The sequence below is a fragment of the Myiozetetes cayanensis genome, unplaced genomic scaffold (assembly GCF_022539395.1).
Source record: "Myiozetetes cayanensis isolate MyiCay16 unplaced genomic scaffold, myiCay2020 scf15, whole genome shotgun sequence".
NCBI lineage: Eukaryota > Metazoa > Chordata > Aves > Passeriformes > Tyrannidae > Myiozetetes > Myiozetetes cayanensis.
In genome coordinates this window covers 10,256,892-10,283,403 of record NW_026087159.1, presented here as the reverse complement: position 1 = coordinate 10,283,403, position 26,512 = coordinate 10,256,892, and the positions used below count along the sequence as shown (strand labels likewise).

At 39.8% G+C, this 26,512-nt stretch overlaps 1 protein-coding gene across 1 annotated transcript in view; it reads left to right on the top strand.

The window, feature by feature from the left end:
• The window catches only part of COL4A6 (collagen type IV alpha 6 chain), a 104,385-nt gene that overhangs the window by 17,128 nt on the left and 60,745 nt on the right, over positions 1-26,512 (top strand). Inside the window, 1 exon segment of the mRNA XM_050310363.1 lies at positions 19,024-19,107. Coding sequence (XP_050166320.1) covers positions 19,024-19,107 — 84 coding nt within the window.

Genomic DNA, 26,512 nt, shown 5'->3' with positions numbered 1-26,512 from the left:
CTTCCCTTTAAAGAGGGACTAAAGAATGGGAACTGCAGCTTTTGAAGAATACTTCTGAATTCAAAATGATTGAAGCTGATAGTCATGTATTCAATTAGGTCTTTTGAATCCATTTCCATATATGTGAGTTCAATATATGTTGGTGGTCAAGGCTGTACAGGATGACTAAAGAAACATGCTTCCTCTGTTCAAAATTCTGGTTTAAACCATATAAGAAACAAGGAAATGTTTCAACGTTTTAGATATTCATGGAAACTCTTGAAATTTGTAGATCCCTCCTGCCCAATACATTCACAATAATGCTTCACTGGCAGCACACTGAAGATGTGGCCTGTAAGGCCATTTTTAGATGTGAAGGTCTTGAATATGGAACTGTGAAGATCTAACTTGTACCATAAAAGCTTCAAAGGCTTGACTCTAGCTCCCTTTGTTTTGTTTGTTCGTTGGTTGGTTTGTTTTTCGTATGGGAATGTGGACTCTGCGGCTTGAGAGTTGGGAGTGTGAAGGATCTTAAGGTTGGTTCTTCCTTGCAATCTGTTTATGGAAATGTTTATAATTATGAGATATTCACGCTGAAATTGTATGGGTTGTTTGTAAAAAGCAACTTGAGCCTGAAAAGTAGATGTTTTGAAGATGAAAAATATTCTGATCCCCTGCAGTGCTGAAAAGTTCTGACTTAGGGGGGCCCTTATTCCAAAAGATGTATTTCATTATGGCTGAATTCTCAGAAAATTCTCAGAATATTTCAGGGTTAAACATGACGGGAGTACTCAAACAACTTTTCCCTTGTTCCAAGTTGGGGCATTATCTCCTGCATTACTGCAGTTAATGCATAATCTCCTGCAGAATGGGTTTGGCTGGCTCAGAAATACAAGTTGGCAAAGGTATGTGAAAAGTTGAGCATTCTTTGTGTGCTGGCTCCTGCTTTTTCTGTGTGTACCGTTCTAAGAGTTCAGAGCACAAAGCCAGGGAGGGATAGTTTACAGTGTCTAAGCTGTGAGGTGACTCCCTCAGTCTATTTTGGGGTTTTGCTGACCTGTACTAATGCCAGGCTCATACATTTGCCACGTTATTTAGATCTGTTAAGAGATAAATTTGTCTCTGCTTGTAGTTACTAAATTTAAAGGGGCTCTGTTATGTATAGCAGCTCTGGGAAGTTGCTCAGATGAAAAAGGAGGTCAGTCTTTGAGGTATTGAGAGATTGATTGGCCTTGGCTGGCTTTAAATGACCCGTTACATCACAGTAACCTGTTCTGTGAGGAGTGGAGCTGTGGGCCTGTGCAAAAACAGGTGACCATTCCTTTTTGCCATATGCTGGACAACACCAGTACTGTAACCCACAGTGCCACCATATGCAAGGAAACACCAATTAATTTTCTGTGTTCTATTCTGAACGTGTCAGTGCTGAGCAAGTCAAAACAAACACGAGGCTGAAGTAGCAAAATGAGCCAAATGTGTTTTTGGTTGCATTGCCTTCAAAGTCCCTGCTTGCATCAGTTGTGAACTTGGATCCATGACTTCATGCAAATACATATCTTTGTGAGAGACAAAAATAAGGAGGCCAGGTGAAGTGAGGTGTCTTGCCCTTGCCTTCCCTGGCTCTTTGAGTTTTCTGGAAATGTAGTGACTAAGAATGACCTGAATGTTGGGGAGAACATGTAATATTCGTACCAGATTGTGTGCAAGTTATTGACCAGTTAGTGAAATTGGAGTTAAATGTGTATGTGGTGAGTAGCTCTAAATAAATTTATCCTTATGATTGGCATTGATACTTGGTGTTGTTATTGACAAATTATCATCTTTCTATTTTGCTTCACGTGCTGAGCACAGAAAGTACCTTGAAAGGACCATAAATTCTTCAAGAGTGGCAGGGAGATGGGATCCTCTGTATCACCAGGCTAACAGAAATGTTTATGAATGTGATTAGTCTTAGAAGAGATATTGTTTTCAGTTCAAAGGAACTGTATGTAAAAGATTTCAGGAGGGTTTTTTTTGGTGTAAAATAATCACATTTCATGTGCTGGTATGCAATCTTTCAATTTATAGTCAAGGACACTTAACAGATCAAAAAGCCTGAGCATTTGCCTATATTCTTGTGCTTCTGCTCTCAATTACTTGATTTCCTCTGCTCATTCAAGGCGGGTGGAAGTCACAGAACATCCAATTTTTCCCATAGTGCAGCCACTGAGCTGAATGGGGACATTTTATGATTTAAGAGGCCCTGGAGTGTCTTCACTGTTTAAAATGTCGGTCTTTGTAAAACTATCCTTGAGTTGTCTTCTTTAAACACGCTGTTCAAACCCCGGACTGAAGAAACAAAAAGCAATCCCAACAGATATCCCTGACAGAATTCTGTTTGCTTTGCTTTAACTGTGACACCATATATTTGTTTAAAGGCAGAAAAGATATATGTGCAAACGAAGGCAGAATTGGCCTAATCAAAATGTGGGTGGGTGGAAATAACCTTACTCTGTGAATGAATGTAAATTACTGTGGGATGTTCTCTTTAGCCTCACAGATGTGTTCTCATCGCTGTTTACATCTCCTCAGTTCCTGTTTTCTGAAAACACTTTTTTGTTTCACATTGCTGACATTGAGAATTCTTTGAAGATGCTCTACTGTAAGAGAAACAACCTTGAGTTGTAGTGCAAGTGCCAAGGTGGAATAAAATAATCAGAGTTTTGATTGTGGAAGTGCTGTATGACCATTAGTCATTTTTCTAATGCCGCTCTGCAGCTGTCAATGGGAATAGTGATAAAGGTGATGAAAAGCTGTTGGCTAACATTGATGAAGTATATATAGTATTTCCAACATACTTTAAGCTCTAAATATCAGCAGATGCCGTGTATGAAGAAACATTTTGCCAGGAAAACAAGTTTAGAACCTTTAACTTTGCTGACACTGATGTTGTCCTTGAGTAAACTCAACATCTGCATGTTGAGTTTACAGTGACAGCCATTGATTTCTGCAATACCATTCCTGTGGACATCCTAAAACCAGCCATTAGAAAAGGCATATGCAGAGAAGAGGAAAAAATCTAACTAGGTAAATTACTTACCTAAAATATGTAGGTGGTAGGTAGATTTTTTAATGCAGCCTAAGGATTTGGACAGTGCTAAAGCTTATCTTCCCCAATATAAAACAGCACAACATCATTGCAAAACCACGAAGAGAGAGATGTGTTTATGGTGAGGGCTCCAGCAGTGTGTTGGGACAGTATACTCAGTTTTGTTCAGGAGCTTTTACAGAAGTGTGATTAAGATGACATTTGTGTCTTGTGCATTTAAATGTTGGGACTCTGACATTACTTAACAGTGTTAAATTACATTTAGGATAAATTATACTTGGTTCTTAAGCTAGTGGAAGCTCACAAGAATCTGTGATGTAGATTTTTGCCTTCTGGCGTTAGTGGTACTTTGTAATTTTTGAAGTGATATAAAATCAGAATTAGGACCTGTGTTTCTCTCACCCCACTGTCCATTTTTAAGCCAGTAACCTTTGCTGTCTTATGCTAATCTGTTGCTTCTCTATGTAGTGGAAAAAAGTATTTACTAGCCTGCAGATGACAAAGAAGTGAAGTCTCTGGGCTAGGTCATAAGGAAAGACACCTCACTTGGCTGTCACATGTACTGGGTCCATTTATCCCAGCTGGAGCTGGATTGGAGCAGGTTGATCCTCATAAAATTGTAACTATTGAAAAAGAAGACCCTGTCTTTTATGATATTGAGTTTTAATCATGGTGACTTCATTCACATGTTCTTATGTAAATAAACAGTAAAATTTCACTCCTTTTATTTTTGAAGTGCCATTGGAACCTGGCAGTTGAGCCAGTTTTCAGTGCCTCTTGCTGTCCATTTAAGCTGTGCTTCACCTTTCCCTATGAGGATGTTAAAGTAATGTCACTGCCTCACTAAAATCAAGGTAAACAACATCCACTCCTCTCATCCATCCAGCCTGTCATCCAATCGTAAAAGGCCATCAGGATGACTGAACATGATTTCCCCTTCACAAATCTGTGCTGTTTCTGATTGTATTCTTGTCTTTTGTGTGTTTGAAATAGGTTTTCAGACAGATTTACTCCATGGCTTCCCAGGGACTGAGATGAGGCTAAGTGGCTTGTAGTTCTCCAGGTCTTCTTTCTTGCCTTTCTTGACGGTGGTAGTGACATTTGCTTTTTCCCAGAGCTTGGGAATCTCTCACGGTCACTGTGACTTTTCAGAGATGAGAGTATCCGTGCAACATCAGCGTGTTCCCTCAGCACTGATGGACACATTTGTCAGGTCCTATGAACTTCTGTATGCTCAGCTTGTTTAAATGTTCCCTACAAAGTAAGGATAAGTCTTTCAGGCTGCAACCAGTATCTAAGAGATTCAACAGGGTGCTAAAACGTTGGCTTTGTAAATGTGGTTGCGAAATGAACGAACGTTTCTATTGTGATTTACTTTATAAAAGGACCTAATGTGACCTTTAAACATCTGCTTATAAAGAGAGGGTGTTAAGCAGGACTATAGGCCAGAGCACTTTGTTCTTAAAATGACATTTTTGGAACTTTCATTATAAGGACTGGCTGTTCCTTGCTTTGCCTCTATAAACTGTACTGGCATGTTAAATTCCTCCCTCATATTGCTGCCTCTCTTGGCTGCTGTACTTCTGCCATATGGTCAGTCAGAAGGATTATTTGCTTATAGGTTTGACAATAACAGGAAAGCTATTCAAATGGTGAAAGTTTACTAAGTGCTGTACAAATGTGTTTAGTCTTGGCTTAGCCTACAACAGCTGAGGCAAGGAAGTTTATCAATCTCAGTGTAATTATTTACTGTCTTATGATGGTGATTTTGATGGTCTAGTGGCTAATGCACCGCTGGGAAATATGCTCCTCCACTATACATGGTCTTTATCTTAAGATTCTGAGCAGGAAAGAGCAAAATAAGCAGTCCAGTGGATCCAGTCTCAAAACAGCACCAGCAGTTCCTCCACACCACAGATGAGTCCTGGAAGCCCACTGGACTGGAGTCTGTGCATGCAGGGACTGCTGCCCTGCACAGCGTGTTCCTCTTGAGCCCTTGCAATGTGTGCAGAGCAGCACAGCAGCTCCTTCCTTGGCGTGTCAGTCCAGTCATCTCGTGTGTCAGAGGCACCCGCTGCTCCCTTCCCTGCATGGTTTCTGGTATGGATTGAAAGGAAATGTCGAATCTTTCATAGTATGGGGAGAAAGTAACAGTGAATAGGGTTAAAAATACTTGATACGGATTGCTGAATAGCTGGGGGTCTTTCCTGTGCTTGGACAGGAGGTGACTGTGAGGTATCTCAAATGTCAGGGAGCAGCAGTGATGGAAAATTATTTTTGTTCCATGATCACTAATGAGAGATAAAAAGGAAGCAAGGAGCTGAATATGTAAATTACTTCTTTCCTATATTGAACTAAGTTTGTGGAGGTCTGTCTTTAAAATTCGTAGGTCCTCTCTTAGTGCTGGTAAACATGAAGATACCCTCAAAAAGACATTTAAATATTGTTCATGGCTGTTGCCTATACATAACTTTAAATTGTGGGCTGTGTGGAAAATGTTTGTGTAGTTTCATATGTGTGTATGTATATATGTGTAGTTTTATGTATACACTTCTGTAAATATTTTAAAAAGTACAATTTCTGGTGCACGCACAAGGTACTTTTTCTAAATATCAACTTAGGCTTGGGCACACAGTACAAAATACTCCCCCAAGACACAGCCTCTACTCAGTCACCAGATAAAGTGGCATTTGGACTTGCATAAGAAGGACGTTTTGATAACAAGCTCAATCTTGCCTCTGTTGGAATCAGTCAGAAGTTTCCATTGACTTCTCTGAATGCCGGATTCACAAGTACTTGCAAATCTTTAGTGAGGTCAGATTCTTTGCCCCTCATGCCAGTGCACCCAGCAAAGAAAAAGGCTAATCCTGTGAAGAGCTGAGCCCATCAAAGTGAGAGAAGTAAATACCATTGAATACTTAAATTCAAACCTTGTATCCCCTGTCTTCTATGAAGTGCAGTCTTACATTGCACTTAATCCGATCTAAGTGTGGGCTACCCTATGTCCTGATTATGGTTTCCTGCCTCTGTTGTGCTGGATCAATTGATTAGAGGGTGAATTGGATCAGTTCATTGTTCTGACAGAAAACCAGGCTCTGCAGTTCGTTTGACCCGCTGTTCCCAGCAGACTCACGTGATTGGGAGCTCTGGAGAGGTGGGAATGGGGAGGGACAGGACAGAGAGGAATCTATGAGAGTGGAAATGAGTCTTGGGGCAGCAGCCTGGAAGCCAGTGGATTTAACATGAAACTAGAGATAATTGTATGAGTAAAAGTTGTCAAATCAAACTGTAAATCTGGTCTATTCAGGTAGCAAAAACTTATTCAAACTGTTACTGACTAAACAAAGTGAGTGGACAGTCTGCAAAAATCGTGGCAGTGAGAATGCTCTTAATATTGTTGCAGCAGATGTGTTTTGTCCCTTTTATTGAAGGACTAACGTAGCACCGGTTTGTAGTTGTGTCAGGCTGAGACAAGCCTAAGTGTGCGTGCTGTTTTCTTCAGGGAAAGTTTTGTAGCTGTCTAAACACTATTCTAACTGATCTGCTAAAAACCGTTCCATCCTTTCAAAATCTTTTAATTGACCTTGCTACTTAAATTTCAGATAGAGGAAGGAAGAATTATAGCAATTCATATTGATGTGGTTTGGGTGAGAAAGGTGGAAAGAATAGTTCAAGGTACATTTAGGTGCCTTTTTTTTTTTAAGTGATAACTGATTTCCAGTCACTTCATGTTATGACAGATACACGATGATTTCAACAGAGACTATATTAATCATTTTCCTAAAGCAAATGAGTAAGATGCAGAAACTTTAACTTCAAAGTGCTGTACAAATAAAGAAGGCCTCTCAAACAAACATGCCTTTTCTGTCTGGTGCTACTGAAACCGGAGAGTGCTGTGTGTCTTTGTCTCATAGGTGATAATGTGGCAAAAATACCCAGGAGGTGTGTGGTGGAGATTGCTGCTGGCAGGATGCTTTCAGGGACTGCAGAACAGCTCTTTCTTCACTGTTGCTTGCTGTGCCACCTCTGGAGCGTAATGCAGTGACTGCATGGCACTGGAGATGTCCTCAGAGCTGGGGGCTGGCTGGTGAGAGGAGGTGCATATGGGCTAGGAGGTAGAGGAGCACTGGATGCCTTTAGAGGCTTGGCTGCTGTGAATGCCCTTATTTGTGTCACTAGTCATGTTGTTCTGCTCCAGAATTAGGTCTCTTTGATTTGTGGTGGATGCCTCTGAACTGCAAGCCCAGGAAAGTGATATCTCTGCCTTGTGTGCATTTAGTGTCTCCCCAGCCATCTATAGGTGAAATAAAAAAGCAGCTAGGGGAGAAAGGAAGCTTGGGGAGTTGAACTAAAATGTGTTCTTTGGCAGAACACACCTGGTCTGTTCAACGTGTGGGTGAGGTAGCTGTGGTTTGTAATTATAACCTGCAAAGTAACAGTCAGGTTTGGCTCTAGGTACATGACTGCTGTAATCTTGAAGCTCTGGGAGTCAATTCTGTTGAGAACTGGTGAGAACAATCAACTTCTGGAAAGTAAATTATTTAATTCAAGGTTACCTAAATTACTGTGGCTAAGAGAATCATTCTTACTGGACAGTCCAAAGTATAAATTCTTTCAACTCCTGCCAACCTAAAATGAAAAACAAAAGACAGGCTGCAATGACCAGCTGTAGTATTGAAATATTCTCCTAAATTGCAATGTGTGTAGATTTTACAAAGCCTTTTGTGATGGTAGGGCAGAGCTGGCTTTGGGAAATTCATTGCAGGTCTGTAAGTTTGATGTAGGTTGAGATGGATAGGGTTTCTTTTTTCACACTGAATTTGCTGATTTTTTTCACAATTTTCCTCCAAATTTTCTTGTTTTGAATAGCATGTATTCTGGACGCCATCCCTTTTTCCTGGTGGTTGTAGGGTCAGAATTCTGAAGTGTGTCACGTTACAGTTGTGAATCCCCGAACAAAGTGACAGGGCTGCAGGGAGGTTGGTTTCATTGTGCTGTGTGCTGCTGCTTTTTGAGGCAGGGTTGGTCGAGGGGAGTTCAACAGTGTCTCGGTAATAGGCTCCAAAATCAAATGAACTTGTGCAAGGCAAATTTACAGTGTGCCTTTTCTCCGTAAAAAAAAAGCTCACTGGCAAATAATCTGAAAGAACCCAACATCTCAATAAGACAAGGTCCCTCCCCTCTGCTCCCTGTCCTGAAAGGGCCCATTGTTCCCAGGTTTCAAGGTGGGCTCATTGACTTTCATGTTGCCATGGAACCAGCATGTCTTTCTTCCTGAATGATACTTGCTTGTAATCTCAGAAGCTTTTCCAGCTAATTAACACAGGTGATTTGTGAGTGGACTTGGTTGGACTGAAGGCCAGTGAAGGACCTGTTTGATTCACCACATGAAGAAATGAAAGGTGTTAAAATAAAGGTCTGGGATAAGCCTTGGTTGAAGGAGGGAGGGCAGCTAATCAGAAATGCTGTTAACTCCCAGTTTCTATTATATGGAACACAGGAAGGCTGATGTTGCATTTACATGCTGGTAGGCTTAAATACAAGTAAATCAAATAAAGGGCTGTTAAAACTTGGAATTTAAATGCACAACAGTACCTAGTAGTTACTTTGAAAAAGGAAGAGGTATTTTTATTGTTAATTCATGGTCCATGTAGTTAAAATTGCAATGAATAGAAATAGAAGTGATTCTAACTCGTTTAATAAAACCTGTGCATACATTCCCATATTTTCCTCAATACATACCAGCATACTGTCTGATAATAGAACTGTGTTGCAAAATTTTAGACAGAGTAGTTTTTCTGTCCAAAAAACCCATTAAACCATCCTACTGGGCAAAGAAGTGTAATATCATTGCAAATGAGTCTGCCTAAGTTTGGCAGTGCTGCCCAGCTCCAGTTTAGTGCTGGGAGTGCCTTGGGGGCTTGGCCTGTCAGGTGGGGTGATACAGGTGCTCTGAGCACTCAGTAAAACACGGTGATTTTTCATCAGGACTGTGTTAGACATATTTTCTGTTGGTGCTGAGATAGTATTTGGTGTGCTGAGTGTGCTGTTGTCTCACTGAATCTCTGCAGGGTGCTCAGCACTTTCTAGGGCAAGTCCCTGGTGGACCCAGTGCCAATAAGAGCAGTTCCTTTCTCTGCCTGGCATTTCCCTGTGAGTGATAACAGTTGGTCATATCTAAGTCTGTTATTTTAAGAACATCTGTTGTTCTTGTCACAAATCGAGGTATTTTTCAACAGGATCCAGTGCAAAAGTTAGAATCCAGTTTACCAGTTAAGGAAAAACTGGAGTAATCTTTTCTTAATGCAGTACAACTTGAAATAGATAGCGTGCAAATGAAAGTTTGGTCCTTTCATGTCTGTGGTCATCTGGTTTTTTATTATCTTGCTTTCCATTTTTATGTCCAAAAGTGTCACACTAAAAGAACATGGTACAATGAGACAGGCTGTACAAAAACACACAGGAGAATTTTTTTTATTCTTCCATTAGACTTTTTACTTACATTTGTCAAGTTATGACGCTTGTAGCCAAAATAAAAAAAAAAAAAAAAAAAAGACTGCTTAAGTTGGCAAAACCCTTGAAAGAAGTTGTTTGGAATAGTGTGGGAGTTTTTTTCTCAGGAGGGACATCTGTGCTTAACTAGTGTGTTGCTTAACTACACAGTAAATTTTAGCTCTAATCTTCCTTTCAGGAGTTGTTGGGTTTGCTGTTCTGAGTGATGATGTTCAAGGCTGGATATTAAATTACTCAAGAATATTCTAGTAGTGTGCTTTCTACGTTGTCACATACCTAAATTCTCAGTCTCGTGGGTAGGTGCTGTATGTGGAGTGTAGATCATCCATTATCACACTATGCCTGACAGCCAAGAAATAAGTGAACTTAAATGGAGAACAATTTAGAACGTTTTTAAAACTTAAGAAGCGTTTTGGGGCGGTACGGTTTCTGTAAGGTGATACATTCTGTCACTGTTCATTCTGGGCAGTAACTTGTTGAGGTTTGGGTTTTCTTGTGTTTTGGGGTTTTTTTTAGTGAAACTTATTTTGAACATGGTGGCAGCTGCTTCTTTAATGAAAAACTTGACCTACTGAGTCCTCCATGTCTGAGCAATTCTAACTGCACCCTAATGCTGAGGGACTGCTTGAGGGAGAGGATTTATGGAAGCACATCATAAGATATTGATTTCAGTGAAATTTTGTGATTTGTATCTTCACTGTATTGGTTTTCTCTGTTTAGGTGATGTCTGTCCATTCTTATCTCTAGTGGGTTTCAGGAAGGACGGGGCAAGGTAATACTTTAAACAGAACAAATGTGTTCTTACAGGATGACTTTATTTTACAAACTAACTTTTCTAAACACACTTACTTGCTTGGACTTCCAGAGTTAAATCATTGCTTAGCCTTGCCCATTCTTTATGTCAATTGGTTGAGACTTCATTTTAGCTGCTTTTACTTCTTGAGCTGCTTTTTGTCATCTCCCAAATGAGAAGTCCAGGCAGTTTGGCTTTAGTCAGACAGTTCCATATCCAGTAGCTGTATGGGGATCAGAGTGTTAAGCATTTTAAGAAGTCACCATTTCAAACAGTTGCTTGAAAGGGCACACACCTATTGATAAAGATCTATGCCTTTGGCAAAAAAAAAGAAGAGTTCTAAAGATTATATTAAGTAGGCATTTCTGTTCTAAATTGCATCAGACTCCACAATTTAATTTTGTAGATAGCTTTAGTCTTTCTGATGACAGATTTTCCTTTGCATGGTTTAGTCAAGGCTGAAAAAACAATTTCTTCAAATTTCTTGTCAAGTTCTGTGACAAACCAGACATCCAAAAGTTGGAGTTGCATGTGCTCACTCTCTGCCTTTCCTTGTCTGTAAGACACTCTGAAGACAAAAGCCTTGTTTTCTGTCACGCCACATATAAAATAATACATGAAACAAATAGTCAAAAAAAGTGGTACATATATAGTGAGGGGGGAAAAAAAAGAAAATTAAAAGATGAGATTAACGTTTGCATTGTTTTCAGCTTATGGAGTTGTGATAATGATGTCTCCAAAGACATATTTCATATTTTTTTAGCTGTTGCTAAGAATAGTTTCCTTTTGTCTCAGTTTTTCCTTCCCTTATCCAGCACCAGCTAACTGTGACATTTGGTTCTGCGTTTTCTAATTTATCATTCTGAAGTTAATAGTCTGCTTAGTAACCTAGAGACACACTAAAAAAATAAGATATTTGTAAATAAAAGATACATTTATTCTGCCAGTTCTATGTTTTGTCCTTTTTTGGTTTCCTGGTAGAAGTGTTTGTGGCACACTTTGTCTCAGATCTAATCAGTACCTATTCCTCAGCAAACATACTCTCCTCCTGTCAAAATACTGCATCAAGCTCTACCTCCTCTGATCTGTTTAATCTAGATAAATGTTATAAAGGCTTTTTGTCTTTTCCTTTTCCAGACAGGTAAGTTTATCCCTAACAGAGACTGTACATTTTGCCTTGGCAGAACTTTGCAACATCCCCAGTTGATGAATAGACATCTGCTCTGCTTAGAAGTGTTACTTGAAATTAAATAGGCCCAACAGTAAATTAAGTATATGGCTACACAATGGAACTACTTAAATTTCCTTTGACATTTTATAGTTGTTTACCTCAGTTTATATTTTCTCCCTTCCTCCCTTCTCCTTTATCAGTGTCAGTAGGGAGAGAAGTGTCATGATAGCCGTGGTCCTCTCCAGCGCTTGGGACACAGCCTTTTTTGGTTTCCTAAATTGCTGGCTAATTTACATCTGGCTTAACTGTGTAGTTTAATGTACTCGATGTACTTGCTGGGCAGACTGGAGAGGAATCCTTAAGTAAATCAGTTCTGCCCTGCAGGGAGGGGCTTGACTGGCTGAATTACTGGGAAGGGTTGTTTTACCATGAAAGGACAGGTTGCCTGAAAACCTCAGTGAAAGGAGAAGGGCAGCCCAAGAGATCAGTTTGAACCAATAACTGGAATACCAAATACAGCATCCTGTTGAGCACATTGTGTGCTATGTGTAAGGGTGGTGGAAGGGGAATTGTTCTGTAGTAATAGAATGGCAGGTTGATTTTACATCTTGGGTTCATCAGATAAACCACATCCCTCAGAGTCCTGAGTGATCATCTGAAATTTTGGACTGTGGATCCAACCAGGATCAAAGATCCCACGGGGGATCTTTTCCTGGGGCTATACCACTGGTATTTTACAGAGCAGAAAGAAGTGCAGAAAAACACACTTTCATTTAGAGGTCCCTTTGTGAGTTTGTCTCAGTCCCTTTGAATTTCGAGGGCCTGGGATGAGATCACCCCAGAACTAGACGAGGGTACCTGAGGAAGGTGCAGGAGCTGCATCTCTTCAAACAACCCAGAATTACTGAGGTGGGGGATAGGGAGCAAGTAGACCTGGCTATAGCTGTTGTTTCCACGGGTTGGGCAGTATTTGGAAAGGGGTTTAGTTCGGTTATCTCGGTCTTGAACTCCCAGCCTTGTGCTTTTCTGACTTCCAGTCACTCCACAGCATAGACAGGGAGGCACTTGGGTTCACGTGCTGCTGGAACTCAAGCTTCTGGGGCTTGCTTGCAGAGCATGAAAGGTGTGCCCAGAATTCTTTCCCCAGTGTCAAAGACATCCATTTCATTTTATCATGCAAAGACTAATGTTCAGGTTTTCTTTCTTCCTAACCTTTGTTCCATATGGAATGAAAAAAATGCAAGAAATGTAGTATTTCCAGTAGATAAAGTTTTTGCCCTCCCTGCCTCCTCCCAGAGATGGTTGGTTTGAAAAATGCTTTGCAGGACCACCACTGTGTTTGTAGAGGACTTTGAGATAAATGTGCTTGTAGATAAGCTGTGTTTAGAAACATATGGTTATTATCATCAGTAAGATAAGAAGTCTCATCAAAGTCACTTCACTGTGTTCAACTGGGGCTAGAAAAGGGAATTACTGAAAGAAATCCTTGTTTAGTTATGTAAACCTTCTTGCATGGTGATATAGTATCTTGAATGCATACTCTTGGGTTTTTAACATACTTTACTTTTATGATTTTCCACCTGTTGCTCTTTGTAATTCTGATATTTTGTAGTGTTGAAAAATTCTTAATTGCCAACTGATTTCTCCTCTGTTAGGGACTAAATGGAAAGCCTTTGGACTTCAAAGGCCATTTAGGCTGCATTTGCTGCTTGGATGGGCCTTTTATGCAACTTTCTTTTGCAGAGTTGTAGGGCTGTAGAGGAACAACATGTCTGATTTTACCCTTTTATTACTTTTACTATTTTAATTTGTTTGTGTTGTTGAAGGTGCATGCAGATGTATATGCAATTTTAAAGATGTACGATGTGCATAATTCATTCTTTTTCATTTTAGCATAAAGGAACTGATTTATCACCAACATTTACACAAGATGTTTGTAAATAGTACTGATGTCCTGGTGGTATTTTACGTTTCTCATGAAGGGTAAATGGCCAGTCAAGAGTGCAAAGCAGTTAGCAGCCAAGAGTAGGAAGTTGTATGTTCCTGGGAGAAACACGTGTTGTGACTTGAGAAGTCCACTCCCTGAAAATAGAAATGGTGCATTAGAAATAGCATAGAGGGTAGAGAAACAGCTCCAAAGATGTTTACTTCAAAAAAGCCACATTTTTTTTTCTTAATTATGTTTACTGCTGCAGTGCCCAAAGGTTAGTTAACAACAAGGACCCATTGTGCAGTGTCCAAAACATACATAGTAGCAAGGCATCTTTTTCCCCTAAAGGAGAGCAATTTCTCAATGATTCTACTCTTTGAAGTATTTTGTGAGTGGAGCACAAAATGCTTCCCTGGTTTCTTTTGTGATTTTATTGAGCAAGAGCACTCCATGTGCGTGGTACTTTCCAGGGCTGATGTAGTAAATCTTGACTAGAGGGCTTAATGAACGTGACACAGTGGGATGCCTCACTGTGCTATTTGCAGTGGCTTTAGTCTATTCTTGCTTCAATGACAAAAACCTCCAGGGAAATCAGTGAGGATGTATCCAGGTACAAACCAGCTTATTTGCAGGATCACAAACTACAAGGTGAATAGAGATCTAAATGTCTGAATGAGGAAAGGAAGCCAACTGGTGAAGCTATAGAGTTAATCATTTGGTATTATAACAGGTAGTCTTCTGATAGTTTCAGGAGATGAATGCATAAGTTTTTATTTAGATAGACTATAATTATATAGACTTTCAGCTGCTTGGGCATTTTGGTCCTTCTGTAAGTTGTGATGTAGATCATCTATTTAAAAAATAGGATGAAAGGTTAAGTGAGAGAAAATGAGTTTTAGACAGTGTTTAATGCTATGTCAGCTGAGCCTGCAGACCAAACTGTCTGTGCAAAGAACTGGCTCAAAAGCCACTTCCTCAAGAGGCTCTGCTCGTGTTCCTGGCCATGCATTTCCCTGTGCTCATCCTGCTCTTCCCTGTGTGCCCAGGAGACAGATCCTACCAGCTGTGTCCCACACATAAGGCTACATTGACCCCTAGTGTAACTCCATCAGAGAAAGCTGTTAGTGCAGATTGTCCTCTGACTCAGGTCCAAAAGATACAGAGAGAGATTAGTAGTTAGCTTTGGTGTGGTGGAGCAGATGCAGCTCCCTCCTTTGCTTCTTAATCCATCAGCATTTTGCCACGAGTATCACTAAAAGTGTGCTCAGATTCTACCAACATGTTGCTTGGGTTTTACTGTTTCATTATCAGCTCTGGAGCTTTCATTTCAAAGAAGGTTTTGTAACAGATGGCTTTGGGGAATGATGCATTTGAAAATCAAATGCAAATAATAAATTGCTGACATATTTTCAAAGTTGGTGGTCTGTGTTGTGTACAAATTTGGAGGATGAATCACAGTGGACACATTCCAGTTTACCTTCTGAGATGTGATTTGATGATAAGTACTATTAGCATTCCTTTAACTTTTTGTGAAGATTCTCTAGTACTTTTGCTTAACCTGTTTCCACAATGAAGGAGCTGAGGCCAGTCCTTTCCATTGGACTATAGGAAGAATAAGGTGATATTCAGGATGAGAGAAGGGCCTAAAGTCTGGCTTTACATGTGGTTTATGAGGTAGTTTAAATACTACCTCATAAACCTACCAGGCTTCCTTACTTTTGAAGGTGTGTTTTTTACATTCTAATTCTGTAAGAGTCAATGAAAGATGCTTTTTCAGACTTTTCACAATTTTACACCAGATTTTAATGCAGCAAATCAAAGAAGAAATTTGTATGAGTAAGGTTAATGCAGCAGCATCACATTGCTCATGAAGTGAACAGAGATATTATGTTTGACTCATTCTTTTGCTGTGAAAATGTACAAGGATTTCTAGTACTGTGAATGTAATTTTCTTATTAATCTTCAGCAGATAACAGGATCCTGAACTATATGAAAATTGTTTATTTGAAGATTCCAGAAGTTTTCATTAAGTAGCTTTTGATTATGAGGTTTCTTATTATTATTTTGCTCTGTACTGGAGCAGTCCTTGACTAAAGAAGTTACTGAAAATAAGTCTTGGGGAAAAAATGTCATCCCTGTCATATGTCTTTATGCAAGTTTGAGATTCTTTCACTTTGTTTTATCATCATCAACTTTTTTTTGTCTTCATCTTTTTGTCTTCTTTTATGGCAGACATGTTCTTCCCTTGGTGTACTTTACATACTCCAATTTTGCATGCTGGTATTCCTTAGGATTCATTCTTTTCTGAAATTTTCCAATTTATTTGCCCATTTACATCACTGCCACTTTAACTTCCTCATGTTAAAGATGATGCTTTTAACCTTTCTGCTGCCTTTTCCTAAAATGTGCCCTCACCCTGTTCCTCTGGGTTCATTCTCCCAACTGATTAAAACCCTTGTCTTCAGCCAAGGATTATTTAGTCTTTTGTGGTTGATCCTTTGATGCAGAGCAGAAATTTTGAGGCAAAATTGAGCCTCAGCTCATGCAACTGAGCAATCCTTCCTGGAAGTCTCCCACTGAAGTCCTTTGTTAGATGATTTCCTGCTGCTTGGGCTGAAGGTACAGTTTTCTTTGGATTTGCAGGCAAGTCCTTCCAGATCATGTATGTTTATTCTGTGGTCCTGTGTTATTCTAGGGGAGCTGGAATGAATGTGAGTCTGGGACACCTCTTGTGGCATCACAGCTGTCAGGTTTCTTTACTGTCTTTGGCTCCAGTCCAGAGCAAGCTGAAGTCAATGGAAAGATTTGAATACCACTCCATCTGCATGAATCAGCTGTGCATAAATGCTCGATAGAGGTGCACCAGAAACAGGAGAGGAAAATTGTCCTTACAATGGTTCTTGGTTATGAATGTCTTTTAAAAATTGTTCCTTACTCATAACAATACTTCTTTAATAAAGTGGGTCTTTTCTACACTGAAATCATGCTAGTGATTCTTATGGAAGCCTGAAATAACTCATATGTGTGTTACTCAGTTTGTATTACGGCTATTTAAATCTCAGAGTATGTATTTTTGTAACAGTGCTGCTATTTTATATTAGTGTTTTCTATTTTTAAAATTGTGGTTTTTCAAAATCATCAATGAAATTAAAATAGTTTCATTCATTTCTCTTGTAATGGTGGTGCTTACCCCTGTAACTAGTACCCTTATTTCTTTAATTCTTATTGTTTCTCAGGAGCAAATTCATCAACATAGAGCAGTTGGCAAAAAACCTTCCTGCCTGAATACATGTTCAGAACAAGTGTGACAGGCTCATGCTACATGTTTCAGGTTACAATCTATAAATGTTCAAATAACCTTGCATTCATGTATTCAAATGGAAAAACGTATTAAACCTTTTCAGAAGAGAACACTGTTGTCTAGAATCTTATATGCAGCCTTTGGAGTTGTATTCACAAATATTATGCACATGGCTGTTTGCTATTTAAGTAGTTTTGGAGTGTCTGATGTCAGCTACTTCCCTAAATAAAATACTCAGGACATGTAACACCTGGTTCGGAGCCAACTGGCTTTGCTTTGCTTCCTCTCCAAATGCCTTCATTCACAAGTGAGCAGAGTGACTCCTCATGCTGTGAAAAAGGAACCCAGAAATTCATGGCAAACACAGTTTTGCACAACATGGGGACATATTTTCAGTTTTGAATAAAGCTCAGTGAGAGCTTCCTCCACGGGCCCCAAGGGCTCACGCGGGAACAAGGAATAATCTGGAGAAAAAGTTGATGGGAAGTTGAAACCTTTGAAGAATTTAAGGTTGAATAAGTATCTGGGAAGGCATAATCTGACTTTCTGGAGACATAAAGCTATCTGTGAAGAGTTTAAGTGTCAGGACTAGAGATGTCCACTGGGAAATACGCATACAATCATGGCAAAATTTTTGTCTCAGTGCGCTTCACTCTTAGAACAAGTTCATAAAATCTGAATAATGCTTGTAATCAGAAATGATCTCTCAGCAGTGTGTCTGTTACGAGAGGGACCAGTTTTTATGTACTGAGCCCTTGCTGTTGCACATTGTGAATTCAGGTTCATGGTGATCATTCCTTATCTGAGCAGACAGTTTGGAGATGCTCTTACAGTCTATCATATAACTTCTTGAGGCAGTTTTTCTCCTCTTTCCTATTGGGTGGTTCATTGGTTGGGGGTTTCTTGTGTGGGTATTTTGTTTGCTCCTGTCTGGATAGGGAAGTATGGGAGGTTGGATTAAAGGCTTTTTTTAATATCTGCTCATTCTAAAAATGAAGGTGTTTAATTCAGCAAAATGGAGTAAACATCAGGGTGTATAAAGGGTTTTTTATTTAGCAGAAAACTGATCAAGTGATGTCAGACTAGTTACTTTCTCTGAGAAGGCTGATTCAGAGAAGTTCAAAAGTTGAGAAACTTACATGAATTGCTTTTCATTTTTCACGTTCCTCACTGACAGATGTCAGGAAATTTTAAAGGCTTTAAAAATATTTCCTGTGAATGCTTTTAGTAAGGAAATGTTCACTTCCAGTCTGAACTTGTTTCAGCACTTAGTTTGGTCACCTTGATATGAGGAGCTTGTGTGTTCATTCCTTTCAGAGTTCCAAAATGTAGGGACTGTACCTGGGCATGCTGGACAGTGAAAGTTTCCTTAGAGGGGGTTGTTCTTAGTATGTGACTAAATTACAGTGTGTGGCTGAATTGGACTTTTTTCCAGGATTTACAATATTATCAGTAGCATTGCAGGGCTTTTGGCAGCCCAGTATTTCAAACCTGTTGAGTGTGGGAGTGGGTCAAACTCTCTAAACTAAATTTATGTAGTTAACTTCAATGTACTGTCACAATCTCTATTGACTGGGAATTAAGTTTGTGATACAGGGACTTCAGATTTACATAAATGCTGTAATTATTTTTGAATAACCAATGCTAGTGCAGTAAATTCAAAATATATTCTCAGTTTAATTCCAAATTCACGGTGGTTTCCTACTGTCTTCCTTGCACATCCACTCTTAGTTAAAAATGCCATCTTCCCTCATCCAGGACTTTCTGTTCTCAGAGGTGCAGCTTCTTGTTCTTGGAAATGTGGAAGGATCCCAAAGTTAAATGTGTCTTGGTAGTTCTATTGATGTAGAGATACCTGTGTATGCAGGGTGGCTGAGGCACAGGTTGCAGTTACCAGTTGTGATCTTTGTCTGATAATGTACAGAGTATCTCAAAGCATCACCTGGTTTTATGGCCCTGGGAAGCGCTCATCACCTTGCAGAATAGCACCAACTTGTGTCCATTCACTCGTCCTCAAACAGTTTCTAACCCAACTTTTTCTGTTGATTTGGTGATTTTGAAAATGGCCCAATTATGGAGAAGTTAAAATGTAATTATATTTTGACCCTTTGCTTCCCGGTGAATTCACACAACAAATGTAACGCAGATGAAAAGCACTGAAACCAAGCGTTTTAATTAAAGAAGATCTCTAGCTGGCAATTAGTTATGAAATTCAATTTTTCTTTCTCTTTTTTTTGTCTTTTAATAGGGTGGAAAGAAGTCCTACAGTGGGCCATGTGGGGGCCGCGATTGCAGCGCTGGATGCAAATGTTTTCCTGAGAAGGGCGCCCGGGTAAGTTTGTTTTCACTAATACAACTAGTCCTTGTGTCTCTTATCAATCTTTTTATAAATAAACAAATAACCCCCAAGTTAATATGTGTAATTCTCAATCTAATGACCTCATGAAACCACAAATGATGAAGACCAGCTGCATTTCAAACGTCCCTGGCCAAGCTTTCCAAAGCCCTTCTGTAGGTTTACAAATGGCTCACTTTGCAATGATGGAATCTCGTTTCTTTGTGATCTGAGCCCTAGTTCAAAAGAAGTCAGATGGTTTTGAAGTAGACTACAACAATTAAAATTAGGAAAATCAAAGTAGTCCGGGCTTCCAGTACAAATTTTGCCCAGGCCTTACTGCAATAGCTTCTGGTTGTGAAAGTGTTTTTGACTTGTGTATGTGTTTGTGAAGGAACAATAACTGGGAGTGAATCTAAGCAATTCCCTTTGAGAAAGTCGTTTGTGTAGCTAAAGATTCTCTCTCTGAAGTCTGCATTTGAAGCAACCAAATGTTTAAGCAAGACTTCTGTAAAAATCTTTAATTTCCTCTCATTATATGGAAAGACTGTAAGTTTTGTCTTAATGCCACTGCTTTTCTCCTGTCTTGGGGTAATGCAGTTACTCACTTCACTCTGCTTCAATTACATTGTTAATTTTGGTCCAGACACCACCTACTTAATGTTTTATCTTAAACTCCAAAGTGTTTTAGCACATATGAAAATGAATTTTATAGATTTTGGTTATGGAGATTAAAGGAGGAAAGAGCTGCATTGTAGGTACTTGAAGAATTGAAAAGGCTTAAGGAGGAGGGAAATAATACCAGTTGTCTTGTTTAATAAATCAGCTGTTCTTCTTGAAATCATACTGAAAACTCATCCTTTGCAGGAAAACAAAAGAAATTAAGTCTTACTTAAACACTAGCAGTCCTGATTTTTTTTTCCTTTCTATTTCAGTGACACAGCATGAGTATATTCAAGGCATTACTTTCTAGGACTGAACTTAGGAAAATGTTGCTATTTAAAAACAATTGTCAGCATGGGCTTAAATGTTTTCCTAATTGCAGGCAGAGCTGAGCATGAATGCTTAATTGATAACTGATGATGTGTTTGCTCTGGAAGTATAAACATTTTTTCAGTTCATCCTGTGGCAGAGTGAAAACATGTCCAAACAGATAAGTGGAAGAACTTCGCAAGGAAGTTCTCAACATAACCTAGAATGCAAGCTAAAACCAATTGCTCAACACCTTTTGTGATTAGATACTGTAAGGGGACAGACCTGGTTTGGTTCTGGAACACAATATCCTGTAAATGCTTTGCCCTTTAGATACCAATGAGCATCATTCTTCTGTCTCTTTACATTCCCGGGGTTCAGCTTGATTGTTTGAACTGGCCACGGCGCTGTTGACCTTGCAGTTTGAGCTCTTGGCATCTCTTTTGTTAAGATGTCACAAAGATTTTAGGCTGTTTTCATTGCTGACCTGAGAACTCATTTGGCTTTTAGCTTGTTTCTTACGTGACCTGTATCAGTAGGCATTTTCAGTCCTTTAAACACGTGTTCCGTCCTACTGAGACCTGTCGGTGGAGCAAACTGTCTGCTAGGAGTGGTAATCTTTCCCTTTTACAACACTACTTCCATCAAGCCGTGCTGAGCCCTGCTGACACCTTCTTGGACATCTGCAGGCAGCTACTGGAGGTCTGCCATGCCAGAGGATAAGGAGGTGACTGGCTGAACTGGGAGAGCGGATGGTGTGATTATGTATCCTACAGCACAGCTTGTTTCTTGCAGGACACTGTACAGCCCCAGGCTAATTCCTTGGCTTCCTGCCTAGCTCCTTCTCCAGTGCTGCAAAGCCTTTAAGTTCAAAAAGCCAAATGGGAGACGGGGCTTTGCCAATGCCCCGAATCCATATTTTGTTGAAAAAAAATGTTTCAGCTGTCAATTTTGCACAATTAACCAGATCGGAACAAAGCTGAGCTTTCTTTTTAAAGACAAGAAATAGCTAAAAAGCACAAGAAAAATGACAATAAGCTGACAGCTTAATGAAAATAATGTTGGCAGTGTCCTTAAATGTCCTCCTCGAATGCACATCTGATCAGATCAGGCTGTGATGAATTTGTTTCTGACTAGATAGTTAAAAAATTTATTTGGGCAATAAAAGTGTCAAAACTGCTTGATTAGTGAAAGATATTCCTAGAACTGGCATGTAGAGATGTAGAACCCACATGTTCCCATGTTCTTGTTTTTGCTACAGACTGTTAGTGCATGTTCAAGATATATTGAAAAACACCAACAAAACCTACAAAGAAACCCCAACCAAAAACCCCAAACCAGTATAATCTCCCTGTCTTGAAGACTGAGCTTATTTAGAAGACTAATCTCTATGAAGTGAGTCAGCAATTTGTGGAATAATTGAGATTCTATTCTGAAGGAAGGGTGGTACAGTACTTGCCCAGCAGTCACTCAGGGAGTTCTCTTAAATTAGTAAGGCCCATCTCCTAAAAGAGCAAAATTTCCTTTCTGTTAGTTGTCCAAATACTTGGATTAAATTTGAAAAGCATTATTGCTATCCTGTACCCATTTTAGCCTGTTGGGTGAAGTTTATTGTGCAGGTGAGTGATCTACAGCTGGAACATTTTTGGGACCAGTCAGAAAAAATTACTTGTGTTTAAAACAGTGGTTTTCATTCCACTTTCTTGCTGTTTGCCCACGGTTTATGGGCAGGGGTAATGCCCTTTGAAAATGTCATGCTGTATTGGTGGCTCCCTTGCTAAGAAATGCACTGCAGAGAGGCCAGCAGGGACCAGGAGGCGTTTTCCATACTTGAAGTATCAAGAAGCACTAAATAATAGACAGCCTGCACCATTTCATTTTGCAGATCATTTTACATTTGTGTATAATAATGTTGGCTTTTTTGTTTTTATATCCTGTCAACTACTTCCAAACACTTACAAAGATAAACTAGCAGACACAGTCCTTGTTGCATGTATACCTTCTCCTGATGCCTGTTCACTTATCTTGGAATTTATAACAATATTAGAGTTTGTTTTAAACTTTGCTCACCATGTGTTGGAGCTAATCTTTCATTTTTTCATCATCCCCCACCAAAATAGAAATTAAGGAACAAAAATGTAGAAACTTCTTCCAAAGCTTCAGAAATTACTCAGGTTAGCTCAAAAATGCAGTTGCAATGGGAGTGAAAGGTTAGTGCTCCCAGAGATGCATGAGATTCCCCAGGTTTGTCCTGAAGTTAAAATGATGATAGTGAGTGTAGTGTAATTTATCTCTGGGCAATCAAAGAGTTTTGGATACAATTACTGCAGATCAAACAAGCTAGAAAGGATAGACAGATCCCCAGTGTCCACACACTGAGCAGCCTAACCTGAGGTCAGAACTTTGGATCATTAATCTAATTGTTATCTCAGATAAACTAATGTTGCATTGGCAAGACATCTTAGACTAACTTTTGTCTTGAACTCATTCCCTCAACTCAATACTGGGTCTACTGAATGTCCCTCTTGTGATAATTAGTTGAAGATTGGTTGATGTTTCTTTGCTATAAAATATGTAATAATTATAACTTGTATTTTTTTGAAAGATTTGCTGAATTCTGCTTTGGCTGGTTAGTCACTCTGTTTGGAACAATTAGGGATTTCCTGGTGAAACACCATTTCTTTGGAAGTGTAAACCCAACAAAATGAATTATTTTTGCAGAAGTGTTTTATACAAACCTATTTGCTGGAGACAAAATTCTGTTAAGCAGTTTGTTCAAGGCTTCCTACTACCTGGCCTGACAAGCACTGACATAGTGATGCCATTTTAATATCCATGACCTGCAGGTTGACCAGTTAAAATCAAAGCAGACTGTGAGATATTGCCATTTCCTTCAAACTGACAATGCCAAGATATGAACAGTTCTAAAAGCACTAACCATGGATAATCAGCATGGTACAGGTAATACTGGGATCATTATCTAGTTAGTTTTGTAAAGATGGAGTATAAGTAAATGGTGTCTAATTCTTGTTCAGTTTTCCTTCTGGTTAAACAAAAAATGCCATCATTTGGTTTAGGAAGAGGATTATCTATAACATTGAAAAATGTTGACCATCTGTTCGCTGTCATTAAGAAGTCCTGGCAATATTTTGAAAGAAAATGAGGTAATAGTTAAGTCAAACAACTTACGTGCCAGCTGCTTTTTTTAACAACTGCCAAGATTTTTTTTTATTTTTTAAGTAACGAAACTAACTTTGCCAAATGTAGCATTAAACAATTATTGTACATGCCCTCCTGATCCAACCTAAATACACTGAGCTTAGCTCTCTAATGAGAACCACACCATATACGAACTAAAACAGCATAAATAAACCCCATCTCATTGCATTTGAAAGGATTCCTTATGCAAGGGGTGTCAAGACCAAACCTGTTCATCTGCACAGCCTTACATCATCTCTCTTTGAGGACTTCTGGAGGGGACCTGCCTTATCTTAACTTACAGATGTTGTATAATTCAGTCATGGTGAGCAACTGTGTTTAAGCAGGGTAACCAAGGAGTCTCTGGTAGCAAATCTCATTTCCATGATTTGTTTTGCAGTTTGGTCTGAAAAAGGACCCGTGCATTAAATGAGGCTAAATATATTCTAGGAAACATATCCCGATAAGAAGATTGCCACAGCTTTCAAAACTAACCAGAATCCATGGCATTTCTGTGTCACCAGGGTAGCTGAGGTGACTCTGTGACCTGAAACTGTGTCTAAATCTGCCTGCAAGGGCAGCAGATTTTGTAATTGCAGTGGGGACCTGTGTTTACTTTTGAAATGAACCAGAACGTGGGTCCTCAAACTGTTCCATAGAGCACTTCCAGATGGCTTGGAAGAGCCCAGCAAAGAAGTAGCTGTCGCCATTCAAGTAACTGTGCTTCATGTGAGCTGTAACCCAGGATTTTAAAGTCTTTACAGTATTTTGGAAGCAAATGGAGCATTTAAAAAGCTCCTTGTTGCACATCCTACAACACTGTGAGTTGTCTTAGCTTGAGAAGAAGTTACGTAGTCTCACTGTACCAAGTCTGCTCTTTCTCCTTTCTGGCTTGAAAAAATGTCTGGTTTTCTCAAAGTGAGGTGTTTTCTCCAAAGTGAGGTGTTACTGGTGTGTGTTCAAGCTGGGATGAGTACTGAAGGTCATGTAGTCAGCGGGTGCAGGGTCAGATGGCTCTGCCTTGTGCTGTGAGGAATCCCCATCTGAAGGCAGAGTATGCTGTGATTCTGTGTCCTGGCTCTGGCTTTGTGAGCTGGGGGGGCAGGCGTGTTGCCCTGGGAATGGGTACTGTATAATTTCATGTTTGTACAAGCTGCCATGGCTACCCCTGGTAACCTGCACGAGGAATGTACTGTTCCCCTTGGAACCAGTGCCATCACTCCCACTGATTTCGCTTATGTGTGTAGACAGATGGGAAGACAGAACCAGACTAGCCTTGTCTCTCCCTCTTTGGACCCTTGCCACAGCCGACCTTCTGTTCTAACTTTATATCTGTGCCACTTTCTTCAAGACCAAAAAGTGACAAGTTGTGCTACAGATTTGATCCATATGGACAAAACAGAGAGTTCAACAAGAGTTTCTTAGTACCGACCTTCCCCCACCAGCTTCCTAAACACTGGAGAGTAAAAACGTGTATCCAAATTCTTTCTTCATAAAAATTATCATGTCTTTCTTGGTCACAGATTGGAGATTCTAATGAGTCTGTGATGTTTTACTTGCCACATAACTCCTCAGAACAGGACTAACATGACCCTTCAGATTTTCTTGTTAATGCATTTATACTGTAGGAGGAGAGTTGTTAATGTTGTTAAAATTGTTTTGTGTCAGGCAGTCAATCCACCTTGCAGTCAAAAAGACAGCTAAGAACTCCTGTAGGAAGATAAACTCTCTAATGTCCTGCCCAGGACAAGAAAAGCAAATGTTAATGTGAGTCTTTGAAACATATGAATATCTAGTTGGGCTTTTGCTTAACAAAAGCCGTACTTCTTTGTCTGATTATTCCTGCAATGATGTCTCAGTTGAAGAGAGATATTTAATGCTCTCTTACATCTGAGAAATGGCACAAGACTTTCCTCTCCAAGCAGCTGACAGACAAGAAGGGGTAACTTATATCCTGCATTAAAATTACCCAGTTGGTATTTTCTTCCAGCACATTTTATATAATTTGTATGTGGCATTTGCTGTGTCTCAGGAGCCTTTTTTCTCCAGGTTAAGTTCTTTTAAATACTTCATTTTCTTCATACCTCTCTCCTTTCACCTCTCTCCAAAACTTGCCCATCTTTTAACTCAGTGTGATTTTTTTCAGAGTATCCCTGGTACTAATTATTTTTTAAGCTCCTTGAAATGAGAAGAGGTGCCCTTTGCAGAAACAAGAGTCTTTTTTGAAGAGTTTCCGTTGGCAGTAAGTGAAAGGTGTGACAGAGATTTTCAGTGTGATCTCTTGAGTAAGTCAGCCTTGGAAGCAGAAGGATCACAGAACCAATCTAGGAGCAAGGCCCAGCTCGAGGAGGTTTGGCCGACAGTCAAGTTGGCCAATTGGTGAGCCAGGCAAAGACAGCAGGGATTATTACACTGCAAACTTAATTAGGCAACAGATAGGCAGGAAGTGCGCCAGTCATGGAGCCTGCAGCCAGAGAGAGCACAATGGGGACGGCTAGCCAGGCAAAGCTGTGTTTGCAGTGGTAAAAGAGGCTGTAGTGCAAAGGGGTTGGAAGTAAAGCTGAATGCATGGGTCTCCCAGGCTGACTGTCAGTCCCTGCTTTCTGGGAAATATGTGCGGTATTTTTGGTGTGAATTGCGGTTTTTCCTGGTAGATCAAAGGTTTCAGAAGACATAACAGGCTTGGTCATCAGTGATAGGCAAGGAGAACGTGCAGGACCTGTCTCCTTGTGAATCAGCAGTGTTTTTGCTCATTCTTGTTTGCTTGTGTCCAGGAAAGTGGCAGGGCTGACTGTCTAAACACTTGATGGTGAAGAAAATAAAAGAAAGGAAGAAATGATGGCGCTTTTTTTTTTGCCAAATAAAGGAGCATCCAAATAACAGAACATAGTGGGAATAAGAGAAGAGTAATAGCATACAGGATACAGAATGGTCTGGCTGAGAATCTGGGTGTAAGTGTAAATTGTATAAAAATATCTATGAAATGTTGGAACACTTACCCCATAGGATGAGGGAGCAGGGGGCAGGAATGGTGCAATTCATCTGTAGGTATGAGAGTGCAGCGTGGCTGAGGGGAAGATGGCAGCTTCTAAAAGGTCCTGCATAAAAGTAGGAGGAATACTCAGGTGTTTGTCAGCCTCCTCCCTTTTAAGCTGTTGATTAGAGACATTTTAGCTGTTGCTCTCTAATAAGTCATAAATCCACTGATAGAACAAGCATATTTTCACAACTG